At 35.8% G+C, this 13,412-nt stretch overlaps 1 protein-coding gene across 2 annotated transcripts; it reads right to left on the reverse strand.

Moving 5' to 3' along the window:
* Window positions 1-1,096: 1,096 nt before the first annotated feature.
* vps37a (VPS37A subunit of ESCRT-I) lies at window positions 1,097-13,182 on the reverse strand. 2 transcript variants are annotated; one of them, XM_073842810.1, is made up of 12 exons: window positions 12,775-13,182; window positions 12,025-12,099; window positions 10,734-10,851; window positions 9,585-9,682; window positions 9,279-9,489; window positions 6,393-6,463; window positions 6,162-6,289; window positions 5,890-5,948; window positions 5,357-5,425; window positions 2,034-2,177; window positions 1,698-1,796; window positions 1,097-1,590 (listed from the first exon to the last, which is right to left on the reverse strand). In XM_073842810.1, the coding sequence occupies exons 1-11, from the start codon at window positions 12,882-12,884 to the stop codon at window positions 1,716-1,718; spliced, it is 1,164 nt and encodes a 387-aa protein (XP_073698911.1). In that variant the 5' UTR covers window positions 12,885-13,182; the 3' UTR covers window positions 1,097-1,590; window positions 1,698-1,715. The 2 variants fall into 2 exon arrangements, with proteins under 2 accessions (XP_073698911.1, XP_073698912.1); XM_073842811.1 differs by lacking the exon at window positions 12,775-13,182 and adding an exon at window positions 12,310-12,451.
* Between the last annotated feature and the right edge of the window lie 230 nt (window positions 13,183-13,412).

The raw sequence follows: 13,412 nt of genomic DNA on the forward strand, positions 1-13,412 counted from the left end.
TGTTTTTATTTGATCGTATAACACTGCATATTGCAGGTAGCATAACGTATGTTAGAATTCCATTCTGATCATAGTCCATATCTTCATGGAAATTAGACTGTGCCTATTTTGACCATCAGAGTCCCACACCTGTGTGTTTAGAAATTCTTAAAACCGGAAATACTGCAAATTTTCTGTACACGTGAAAACAAGAACTATAGGCTATGGAACCAAGAGCTGTATGGCACACTACATTTACTTCCCATTCCTGTAACTGTAGGCATACTCTGACATGTAGACAATCAATCCCTCCTCACACATACATGTGATTACAATTTTAGCTACAACCGCAGATTTTAAACAGTTTGTCTGGAACATATGAATATCTTCATTTCTAAGGCAAATGCTCTCAATAAAGTGTTTGCCAAACAGCAAACAAAATTACTATCTGGAGCAAGTTTTTACTATTTTTTTTTTAATGTGTATCTGCTTTAAATTACACTGCAATATGGTTTTTTTCCAAACAGGTTTCATCTTCCATTTTTGGACAAATAAGTCAAACACGGCTAAATAGACACTAAAATAGATAGATAAATAAATAAAAACCCACAATTGATATAGTACTAATATACAGTACAGACCAAAAGTTTGGACACACCTTCTCATTCAAAGAGTTTTCTTTATTTTCATGACTATGAAAATCGTAGATTCACGCTGAAGGGATCAGAATTATGAATTAACCCCATTTATAAGGCAAGAAATCCCACTTATTAAACCTGACAGGGCACACCTGTGAAGTGAAAACCATTTGAAGCTCATCAAGAGAATGCCAAGAGTGTGCAAAGCAGTAATCAAAGCAAAAGGTGGCTACTTTGACGAACCTAGAATATGATATACTTTCGGTTGTTTCACACTTTTTTGTTATGTTTATAATTCCACATGTGTTAATTCATAGTTTTGATGCCTTCAGTGTGAATCTACAATTTTCATAGTCATGAAAATAAAGAAAACATTGGTTCAAAGGTGTGTCCAAACTTTTGGTCTGCACTGTATAATACATAGATACCTCTGGTATCTAACAGTAAGACGCAAAATCACACGAAAACCATAGCAGGGATTATTCTAAATGTTTTATTAACCTATCAAATTAAATAAACATATAATACAATGTCTAATTATAATAAAGGCTTTTATCAACATTATTAAATACAGTATTTTTTGTCGGCAGCATTAACGTTTTTCATTTTTCGAAATTCGTCTTCAAGTGCGTACAAGGCCCAACCCCATGTCACATAAACTCAAACTGAACTAATAAGCTTAGAACTCAGCCCGTTTCTGAATACTATTAAGAACAGATTGCTCTCCTCTGATTGCAGCATCTGGGTCACAGCTAGACTGGGCACATCCAGACGTACTCACATCTGGTCTACTTAACCAGGGGGAGCTTAACACTTTTGGAAACGGTGTGCAAAAATCACTTTGATTTCATTTAATCATGATGCCAAAAATCTCTTTTTCATATGTATCTAGGTTTGCCCAATCAAGGCTGTAGGCCACAAGATGTGCTGCTTGTTTCAAGCCCACCGATCTGCTGGTAGATTGATCCCAAACCTGTGAGAGAGAATATTATTTATTGTTTTTAATTAACGCAAGAGTTGAAAACACTTTCTTATCATGAGTCAATTAAATTTGTTGAGTTTGAAGAAAATGTAAAATACCTTTCTGGGACATTCAATCTAATGTGTTGTAGGAAACTGTCCATGTGTGTTCATGCATTGCTGGAGCTTTTCCTCTTTGGCTCTTCTGCAATGGCAAAGCTGAAAAAGAAGGTTAGATCAATATGATTTTTAACTTGTTTTGGATAACAAACAAAATGGATGTCTTCTGATGGGATCTGGTTAAGAAATTGGATTCGAACATGTATAAAGTTAAAATTATGCTTATTATTTTAAAATAATGCGATGAACTGTAGTGCTGTAGTACTGGCCTATAGATTTTTACTGGAGGTGCTTATAAACCTGTTTGTTGTTTCACACAGAATTTTAATTTAATACCGTTCTCTTTTCCATGAAGCTGGCTAAGAAGTCGTCAATCTCTGCTTTTCCTTCCAGGAAGTTCTCTGCTGTCTCCTCAGACTCCTCTTCAGCCTGATGGGCCGCTACCTTTAATCTGGCTTGCAGTGCACTTAGACTGCAGCTCTGAAAGAGTAAAGTGAACATTACATTTTTTAAGCATTTTCAGGATTTTTTTGTAGCCATTACTCCAGTCTTCAGTGTCACATGATCCTTCAGAAATTGTACTAACATGCTGAACATTTCTAACTTTTATCAATGTTGAAAACAGTTGCACAGCTTTATATTCTTGTGGAAACAGTGACAGGCTACGATTTAAAAGTTTGGGGTAAAAAAGATAAATACTAAAAATAAGGACACAATTAAATTGATCAAAAGTGACAGAAAAGACATTTATAAAACCTTTGCAAGCAGCAAAAAAGCTAACTATTAATAATTGAGCAAAAGGTTGAAGACTGGAGCAATGTCTGCTGAAAATATACAGTGGGTACGGAAGTATTCAAACCCCCTTCAATGTTTCACTCTTTGTTATATTGCAGCCATTTGCTGAAATCATTTAAGTTCATTTTGTTTTCCTCATTAATGTACACACAGCACCCCATATTGACAGAAAAACACAGAATTGTTGAAGTTTTGCAGATTTATAAAAAAAGAAAAACTGAAATATCACATGGTCCTAAGTATTCAGACCCTTTGCTGTGACACTCATATATTTAGCTCAGGTGACGTCCATTTCTTCTGATCTTCCTTGAGATGGTTCTACACCTTCATTTGAGTCCAGCTGTGTTTGATTACACTGATTGGACTTGATTTGAAAAGCCACACACCTGTCTATATAAGACCTTACAGCTCACAGTGCATGTCAGAGCAAATGAGAATCATGAGGTCAAAGGAACTGCCTGAAGAGCTCAGAGACAGAATTGTGGCAAGGCACAGATCTGGCCAAGGTTACAAAAAAATTTCTACTGCACTTAAGGTTCCTAAGAGCACAGTGGCCGCCATAATCCTTAAATGGAAGACGTTTGGGACGACCAGAACCCTTCCTAGAGCTGGCCGTCCAGCCAAACTGAGCTTTCGGGGGAGAAGAGCCTTGGTGAGAGAGGTAAAGAAGAACCACTGTGGCTGAGCTCCAGAGATGCAGTCGGGAGATGTCAGAAAGTTGTAGAAAGTCAACCATCACTGTAGCCCTCCACCAGTCGGGGCTTTATGGTAGAGTGGCCCGACGGAAGCCTCTCCTCAGTGCAAGACACATGAAAGCCCGCATGGAGTTTGCTAAAAAAAACACCTAAAGGACTCCAAGATGGTGAGAAAAAAGATTCTCTGGTCTGATGAGACCAAGATAGAACTTTTTGGCCTTAATTCTTAACAGTATGTGTGGAGAAAACCAGGCACTGCTCATCACCTGTTCAATACAGTCCCAACAGTGAAGCGTGGTGGTGGCAGCATCATGCTGTGGGGGTGTTTTTCAGCTGCAGGGACAGGACGACTGGTTGCAATCGAGGGAAAGATGAATGCGGCCAAGTACAGGGATATCCTGGACGAAAACCTTCTCCAGAGTGCTCAGGACCTCAGACTGGGCCGAAGGTTTACCTTCCAACAAGACAATGACCCTAAGCACACAGCTAAAAGAACGAAGGAGTGGCTTCACAACAACTCCGTGACTGTTCTTGAATGGCCCAGCCAGAGCCCTGACTTAAACCCAATTGAGCATCTCTGGAGAGACCTAAAAATGGCTGTCCACCAACGTTTACCATCCAACCTGACAGAACTGGAGAGGATCTGCAAGGAGTGGCAGAGGTGTGAAAAACTTGTTGCATCTTTCCCAAAAAGACTCATGGCTGTATTAGATCAAAAGGGTGCTTCTACTAAATACTGAGCAAAGGGTCTGAATACTTAGGACCATGTGGTATTTCAGTTTTTCTTTTTAATAAATCTGCAAAAATGTCAACAATTCTGTGTTTTTCTGTCAATATGGGGAGCTGTGTGTACATTAATGAGGAAAAAAATGAACTTAAATGATTTCAGCAAATGGCTGCAATATAACAAAGAGTGAAACATTTAAGGGGGTCTGAATACTTTCCGTACCCACTGTACCTTTGCAATCACAAGAATAAACTACATCTTAAAATAGAAAACAGTAGTAATATTTCAAAACATTACTGTTTTTACAGTATGTTTGATTAAATAAATCAGATTTTTTCAGCAATTAACCTTAGCTACGTTTGAGGTCAAATGTTTATATACACCATGCAGAATCTGCAAAATGTTAATTATTTTACCAAAATAAGAGGGATCATACAAAATGCATGTTATTTTTTTTTTTTTAGTACTGACCTGAATAAGATATTTTTTTACATAAAATATGTTTACATATAGTCTACAAGAGAAAATAATCGTTGAATTTATAAAAAATTACCTCTTTCAAAAGTTTACATACACTCAATTCTTAATACCGTGTTACTTGTATGATCCATAGCTGTGTTTTTTGTTTGCCTAGTGATAGTTGTTCATGAGTCCATTGTTTGTCCCAAACAGTTATACTGCCCACTGTTCTTCAAAAAATCCTTCAGGTCCCACAGCATTTTTGTGTATTTTAACCTTTTCCAACAATGACTGTATTATTTTGAGATCCATCTTTTCACACTGAGGACAACTGAGGGACTCATATGCTCTTAATGCATCGTTTTTCCTTCTGAAGCATCAGTGAGCGTTTAAACCCTCTGTAATAGTTGCATATAAGGCCCTCTGTTGTCCTCAGTGTGACAAGATGAATCTCAAAACCATACAGTCATTGTTGGTTCAAATCCAAAGAATCTGTGGGACCTGAAGGACTTTTCTGAAGGACTGTGGGCAGTTTAACTGTTCAGGACAAACAATGAACTCATGAAAAACTATCAATCACAACAAAACAAACTATTAAAAAAACAGCTGTGGATCATTCAGCTAACAACAGTATTAAGAATCAAGCGTGTGTGAACTATTATTTTCCCTTATTCGGGTCAGTACTAAATAAAAAATAACATGCATTTTGTATGATCCTTTATTTTGATAAAATAATTAACATTTTGCAGATTCTGCAAGGTGTATGTAAACTTTTGAACTCAACTATAAATGTAATTTTTTTTGTTGTTGTTCTTTTAAACATTCAATATGGAAGCAGAGCAGAAAAACCACAAAACAACACAGGTTATGCAAAAAAAGGTTTGAAATTTTGAATATTAGACTAGATAAACACTAGAAAATTATATTTTCCATTTCCTTGTCCAACATATGCGAATGACAAATTCTTTGCATGCATGTTTTACCTCACTCAGCTCATGTTGCCTTTGCATTTTGGTTTCAAATACAGACTTCATCTGGGTTAACTGTTCATACTACAGAAAACAAAACATTAGATCATTGTTAGCATTCTCAAAAGGAAAGATATTGACAAGATTGTAATATACAGTGGGGTCTAAAAGTGTGAAACTAATTGTGACCCTGGCTGTGAAAACCCAACTAAAGTCATTTTTGGGGGGATTTACTGTTTTCTACATAAAATCTTCCTTCATAAGGTAAAGAACATTCTGTGGAAATGTAACCTTGATATCTTTAACATTAACTGAGTAAGGCCATGTCAAAGATTAAAATCATAGTCAAATTAATGGTTGAAATCAAACTTTGATCCTGTTATTCAATACTTAGATTTTGAGACTTCAGCCTGGATTTTACAGACAGGGTCAATTGTATAAATGGTACTATAATGCACCATAGGGAACATGCGGAATTTGAATTTAAAAATTAAATCACAGACTTTTAGACCCTTAGTATTTGTGTCAGTATTTGTGAAAGTACATACTTTACACAACATCTCTTGTCTCTTGTTTTCCAGTTGAGGCTCGAGCTGTAAGTTCTTCTCTGCAAGTAAGACATATTCCCTCAATTATTTGCAAACCTCCAAAAACACTGATTTGATTTACATGGAATTGTGTGACAGTTTATAGTTTTATAGGCTAGCTTGATGATTCAAATGATCTGTGTGTTATTTATTTACAAAAAACATCTCACTGACCCTATTTTAGTGTAAAATTAATCTAGAGGTTAGTAACTGGTGTGTGCTCAGAAACTCACTGGCCATCTCCACGATATTGTTGACTAGTTCCTCTTTGTCAGAAGTTACTTGCTTGAGCTGAGGCAGACACATGAAGAACTCCAACAGCACGTCATCTTGATCGCTCATGTCCTTCAGTTGAGAATTACTAGGAGGTTACAAACAGACAAAACATGTTCAAATAAAATGCATTTTAGTAAACAAGACCTAATTCATTATAAGAAACAAAAAACATTTTGTATGTATAGTACCTCATCTCAGATAGTTCTGGAAATGTATCTGGGATTTCAGGCATCTTGTATATGTGTCCATTCAGGCCTGACTGCATAAGAAGAACGTCAACAGTGAGCATTTACAGGTTATTGTGGCTTAAACGTGTGTTCCTGTTTCACACCACCCAATGCTTCAGATGTACTAAATAGAAAGTGTTTGTGTGCCTGTTACGGCATGATGAATGTGCATCAGACTGGATAGACATTGTTTTTAAACAATGGGTGAGTAATGTCCTCCTATATTGCAAAAGACTATGCTGATTAATAACATACAGGCTGTGTCCAAATTCAGGGTCTGCATCCTCCTTAGGATCCTTCCTACCAGGTTGAAGGAGGAGGGGTCCTCCGAAGACCGCAAAACCTGGAAGTAGGTGGCAGTGAATTTGGACAGCCTACCCTTCTTTCAGTTCCCTCCCTTCCCCATTGCTCATATCCTGTCGCCTAGCAACCGTGACAGCGCTAAGCAAGAAGTAAGGTTATCTGTACTGCACAAAACAAAATAACTACTCTTTCATCCCTAAAAGCGTTAAAAACACCTTCAATCACTAAGAAGTAGCTGTGTGTAAGGGGATATTCACACAGGCAGTAAGAAAGAAGCTAGTTTACGAAAGTGCTGTTTTTTATCATATATACATACAAATGTAAAAAAAAAAAAAAGCTTAACGCTAAAACCAAAGGCCAAACTAGACAACCGCTGTAAAAAAATATTTTTTGAAACGGCAGTTTTTTTTAAACTTCCATCATTACTACCGCTTGCTTCGTCCGCCATTATACGAAAATACTGGAAGCGCTCTGCCGAAAGGAATTGTGGGATAGGTAGGACGGGAAAGGATCCACCAGACCCATCCTCAAATTCGGGGAAAAGGAGGACGTATTTGTGGGCCGCATTTGAAGGATCCTATGAATTTGGACAGCCTTCGTCGCGGCGCTGTGACGTAACATCCTTCAAATGAGTCCTCCGAAGGATGTAGACCCTGAATTTGGACACAGCCACAGTGCCTTTTCAGTGCTAAATTCAGTGTGATATACGTTACAGAAACTCATTTTCATCACATAAGAAAACAAATGTTTTGGTCAATAATTATGGAATAAAATGTCGAAATTATGAGCTAAAAAGTTGAAAGTATGACAAACTAACTCATAATTGAGATAGAAAGGTGAAATTATGAGATATAAAAAGTTTAAAGTTTGTGGCTCATAGCTATGAGTTAGTATGTAATCATTTTGACCAATGTTGGAAAAAGTTACTTTAAAAGTAATGTATTACAATATTGCATTACTGCCCCAAAAACTTAACTAATTATGTTACTTAGTTACTTTTACTTTTTGTACTTTTTATGGAAAGTAATGGGTTACTTTTTAAATTTAACCAGGTCCTGCTTGTTTGAATTTAATATAAAACATTCTCTTTTTAGCAAATTTAAAAACTCTTTCACACCAAAAAGTGAAACAAATAATCTTCAGGCTGAAGGAAAAGTAAATTCAGGTCTGTACAGTAGAATGGAGAGAAAGGTTCTACACTCTTCAACAATAACAAAAAAATAAAGCACAAATGTTAGTTTATCTAAAGCCATTTTTGCTTATTAGTATGGTTGAACTGGATCATCAAAGGTCAGCAGCAAAGACATTGGTTAATAAAATGTGAATAAAAAGCATTGCATTACTTTACTAGTTACTTGAAAAAAGTATTCTGATTACGTAACTTTACTTATGTGTTACTTGTAATGCCGTACCAACACCCCCCCCCCCAACACTGATTTTTGAGTATACATCAAAATTGACATAACATTATAAAATTATGAGAAAGCTGAAATAATAACAAAAAGTATTTTTCTGTCATTATGACTTTTTATCTTTTAATTTTCACTTTTTATCTTATAATTACTTAGCAAGTAATACATTTTTAACATAATTTTATCTCAATTTCAACAACTTTTAGGCAGAAATGAAAGAGATGCCATTACTAGTTATGTGAAAACTGTAACCACTTAGTCTGAGTGCTTAATATTGTCATAATCACAATAACTCATTAAATGAGATCAAATTACCTTATAATTATAAAATAAGAATCAAGCATATGAGATTAAAAAAAGTTGTTTTTTTCCTCATAACTGTGAATTTTTATGCTAAACTTTCAACTTTTTTCTCTCATTATGACTTAGTATCACATAATACCAACTTGTTTCATAATTATTATTTGTTTATGTCATAATTTTTAAAATCATGCCTAATATTAAGTGTGTTGTAAAACATTCATAAGGATTACTGTAAAACAAGTATTGTGGTCTTGTTTTTGTCTGAGATATGTAGCAGGTGGCGGGGATGGAGGAAATTGTTGAAAAAAGTTGCTATTTTTGCTGTCTTTGCACACAAAAAGTATTATCGTGGCTTTATAATATTAAGGTTGATCCACTGATGTCACGTGGACTATTTTAACAATGTCCTTACTAGCTTTCTTGGCCTTGAATGTGGTTCTTGCATTGCTGTCTATACCAAGTCAGAAAGCTCTCGGATTTCAACAATTTGTGTTTTCGAAGATGAACAAACGTCTTACGTTTAGAACGACATGAAGGTGAATAATTAATGACAGAATTTTCATTTTTGGGTGAACTATCACTTCAACTTTTCCTGCTTGTCATCCAACTATTCAAAACAGTTTCAGTAAGTGATTCAATGGTAACCAATATTGTAACAAACTTTTTGGATTCTCAAAAAGTAACTGAAATTAAAAAGGTAAAACCGGAAATATGTTAAGATATGTTATTGCTTACATCCCTCAAAATGGTCCATAGCTGTGTAAAAATACAGAAAGTGTAATCTTAATAAACCAATTTGCTGATTTTGGACTGAAAGCCCGTTAGGTACCTGCGAGTCAGCAGTTGGTACAGGAAGAGGAAGGTCTGTGATGAGTCCATAAACTGGCGCTGCTGGTCGTGGAGGGGCTTGTTGGGGCTCCACCCCTGCGTGTGGCACAGGGGCAGGGCCGATAGGCCGCTGACCATCCTGTGGTGGGAAGGCAGGAACAAAATGGAAGCTCTGAGTTGGGTAGGGAGGCATCCCTGATGGTTTGTACAAACTGAGCCACAAAACGAAGATAACAACAAAAACAAAAATTAGACATTTTCCTTATTAAGCATGACTATGACTACTGGTAAAGTTGTAAAAACTTACTAAGGAAAGGTGGGACCTGACATCAAGGCAGGAGGACTTTTCCAAAACTCATCTAGCAAACTCTGAATAACTTTGCCTAAATCTGAATGCATTCCAAACTTGAGTGGAAAGGAAAAAAGAAAGAGATACATAATGATTGAGCTTATGGGACACCAAATATAATTTATACAGTGACTACTAGTAAAACTGATTCAAATTTGAGACCAAAAACTATTCAGATACTTTGATCTGATCATGTTTTGCTTATGTCTTTTTTTTTCTTTAACTGCTAATGCAACCTTTTTACACCACAGACTAAACAAAATGAAGCATTGTTTAGTAATTCTCAACGACGTATATTAACATTTGTCCGAGTTTTTGGTTGATTATAATCCATTACATACATTTCTATCACAGTTATCTGACATTATCAAGATAGATTTGTTCTGACAGTTTAACTGAGTTCTTGTCATATTTATTAGCATTTTCTAAATTATAGCGAATAAACTGTGATGATGTGATAAATGTTACAGTTGTCTGAATGCATTTTGGTTTGACTGTACATGTTAGATAGCTGAGCAGTTCAAATTCAACACAAAACAGCATGTGATTTGATTCTATGCATCAGGAGTTAATTGGATCATTTTGCGTTTTTGCGAGACCCAAGGTGTAACTAAATTAATACAATTTGTTGAATGAAATTACTAAAAATGTGTTGAATTATTATTAATGTATTTATATATTTATATTCTCTTTACTACATTTAGCTACATATTTTGTATCGAATTATTTCACAATAAATAAAAGTGCCTGTCTTTTAATTTTTTGTAGGATATTCACAATGTGAGAAGGTTCACATTTTGCTCCATAAAAACATTAGGGACTATATTAAGAATTTTTTATGAACGTTTTAAGTGGACCCTACATAAGGAAATACTGTCTTTGGTGACATTGCAAAAAATGAAAAGTAGTTTCAGAAGTAGAGCAAATTATTACACTTTGATGAAATACAAAGACAAACATTTTATTTTGTACAATGTAAACTGATCAATCGTGCACAAAAAGACCATAAACGTGTATAATAGTGAGTGAGAATAATTTTGATATCATGTCGACTTTAAAGAGACTTCCAGATTTCGCAAAAGTGATATAAATTTATGAAAAACTTACATTAGTTATAAGTGGGCTGGTAACCATCGTTCCATTGTTACTGTCTACTAAATGATGACCTACTGGTGGAAACACGCTGACCACTGGTTTCTCCTGAGGGAACTGTGGTGGGAGCAAGCTGTGATTGACAGCAAATGGCAAATTTGGTTAAATCACAGTAAAAACCAGGCAAACATATTTATATAAAAAGCATAATTTAAGTCAAAATATACATACACACAAAATGTTAATTATTTTAGCAAATAAGAGGGATCATACAAAATGCATGTTATTTTTATTAAGTACTGACCTGAAAAAGATATTTCACATAAAAGATAGTTTACAAGAAAAAAAATAATAGTTGAATTTATAAAAATGTTCCTGTTCAAAAGTTAACACACACTTGACTTTTAAAACTGTGTTGTTACCTGAATGATCCACAGCTGTATTTTTTTGTTGTTTTTGTTTCGTTTGTTTAGTGATAGTTGTTCATGAGTTCCTTGTTTGTCCTGAACAGTTAAACTGCCTGCTGTCCTTCAGAAAAATCCTTTAGTCCCACAAATTCTTTGGTTTTTCAGCATTTTTGTGTACTTGAACCCTTTCCAACAATGACTGCTTGGATATGAGATCCATCTTTTCACACTGAAGACAACTGAGAGATCACTGAGGATATGTAACTATTACAGAAGGTTCAAATCCTCACTGATGCTTCAGAAGGAAACATAGAGCAGCAGAGGAGTGAAAAACTTTGGCAAAATAAGAAATATGTACACTTCCTCATTCCGTTCAAATCACCCCTGGCTCTTAATGCATTGTGTTTCCTTCTGAAGCATCAATGAGCGCTTGAACCTTCTGTAATAGTTGCATATGAGTCCATCAGTTGTCCTCAGTGTGAAAAGATGGATCTCAAAATCATACAGTTATTGTCGGAAAGGGTTCAAATACACAAAATGCTGAAGAACCAAAGAATCTGTGGGACCTAAAAGACTTTTCTGAAGAACAGTGGGAAATGTAACTGTAAGAGACTCATGAACAACTATTACTAACAGCTGTGGATCACAACACAGTATTAAGAATCAAGTGTATGTATAATTTTGAACAGGGTCATTTTTATAAATTCAACTGTTATTTTCTCTTGTGGACTACATGTAAACATCTTTTATGTGAAATATCTTATTCAGGTCAGTACTAAATAAAACAACATGCATTTTGTATGATCCCTCTTATTTTGCTAAAATAACATTTTTTAGATTCTGTGAGGTATATGTAAACTTTTGACTTCAACTGTAAATAATAAAAAGTATATACTTACATATTAACATTAATAGTAGAATTGTTGACAGTAAAAGGAAGTCTGTACTCTACATCCTTCTGGATTTCTGCAATGCTATAAAGACATCATGTACAGAATTAGGTCACAGACAAATATTTAAGCATTTTGTTTTAAATACTACAAAACTACCTTCATGTGTAACTCTCAGCCAATCACAAAGGCAGACAATGTCATATATTATTATTTGCTATTTTGGCACAGTTAACTAGTTTAGCAGCTTCGTATTAGAAACTAAAAAATAGATTTAGGTTTTGATGAACTCACCATTGCGCAAATAGGTCAAAAATCTTGTGCTCTGAATGACTAGAATGATACTTAGTCAGAATTAAGGAAGTTAAACCTGCTCAGGGGCAAAATGGCTCTATCAGTTTATAAAAAAATGATACCAGGTGTGCCATGCCACTAATTTAAGACCTGTCCTTTAGAGTAAGAAGGGATCTGGAGTAAACTACGAAGAGCTAATACTTTAATCTGAAACATGGACAGCACATCCAGAACACGCGCGTGAACGCGCACGCACAAACAATAACAACACAGATCGGGGTTTCCAGATGATTCATTTCACTGAACAGACCACCGCGCACGTGCTATCAATGCTGAAATCATGTACAGAATTCATTTTGGCTGTCTTATATCCTAGAGTTATCGCTATTGCTATTCTAAATACCTAAACGCCGTTTAGGTATTCGGCTCTCTAGGTTTGGGACACAGCCATTCAGTGACACTTACTTGGAGTGAGCAGCTTTGAGAGACTCGATCTGTCTCTGTCTTTGTTTCTGTAAACTGTTCAGAGGAGGGATCGATCCAGAGCCCTTGGACAGGGGAAAAATCCAGTTCATCCTCGACTGCCAAAATAAAAACTAACGCTTGAATCTCTCGGCGGTGTCAGTTTGAAGAGGCCTGACGAAATGAAACAGAAATTCAAGAAATACCCAACGCCACCATTAGCATTAGCTACGAGCCTATTTAGTGTTGTAGCGAGCTAACAACCGTGTATATGAGTGAATAATAAACCTAAAGGAAACGCTTATGGCTGTTAAATAAGATATGTTGAGTTTTAAGAACACTATGAGAGATTAAGCTGTTGTCTGAAGTACACGGGCTCGCAAGAAAACAACCCGTGTGAGCGTGACGTCAGCTGTTTTGCGTCGCTCGCGTCATCACTCAGAGCAGGGAGGAGTTTAAAGAGACACGGGCCTCAAAAACATATACTGCCGGTTGATTAGAATTCATTTGTTACACAATAAAAAATCGAAATACGTTATATTTCTGTTGATTCAACATAGTACAGGCCGTAAAACGACATGCTCCAAACAGTCTGAAAACCATACTTACCATGCTACACAACGCTTTTGAGAAATATCTAA

This window comes from Garra rufa, chromosome 6, assembly GCF_049309525.1.
Source record: "Garra rufa chromosome 6, GarRuf1.0, whole genome shotgun sequence".
Classification (NCBI taxonomy): Eukaryota; Metazoa; Chordata; class Actinopteri; order Cypriniformes; family Cyprinidae; genus Garra; species Garra rufa.

Excerpts from the sequence above, each read along its gene's own strand:
- vps37a (XM_073842810.1), bottom strand. The coding sequence starts at position 12,884 with ATGAACTGGATTTTTCCCCTGTCCAAGGGCTCTGGATCGATCCCTCCT. Across the intron at positions 9,683-10,733 it reads CCAGCCCACTTATAACTAAT|TTTGGAATGCATTCAGATTT; the intron begins GTAAGTTTTTCA and ends TTTCCACTCAAG. Across the intron at positions 5,426-5,889 it reads GACAAGAGATGTTGTGTAAA|TATGAACAGTTAACCCAGAT; the intron begins GTATGTACTTTC and ends TGTTTTCTGTAG.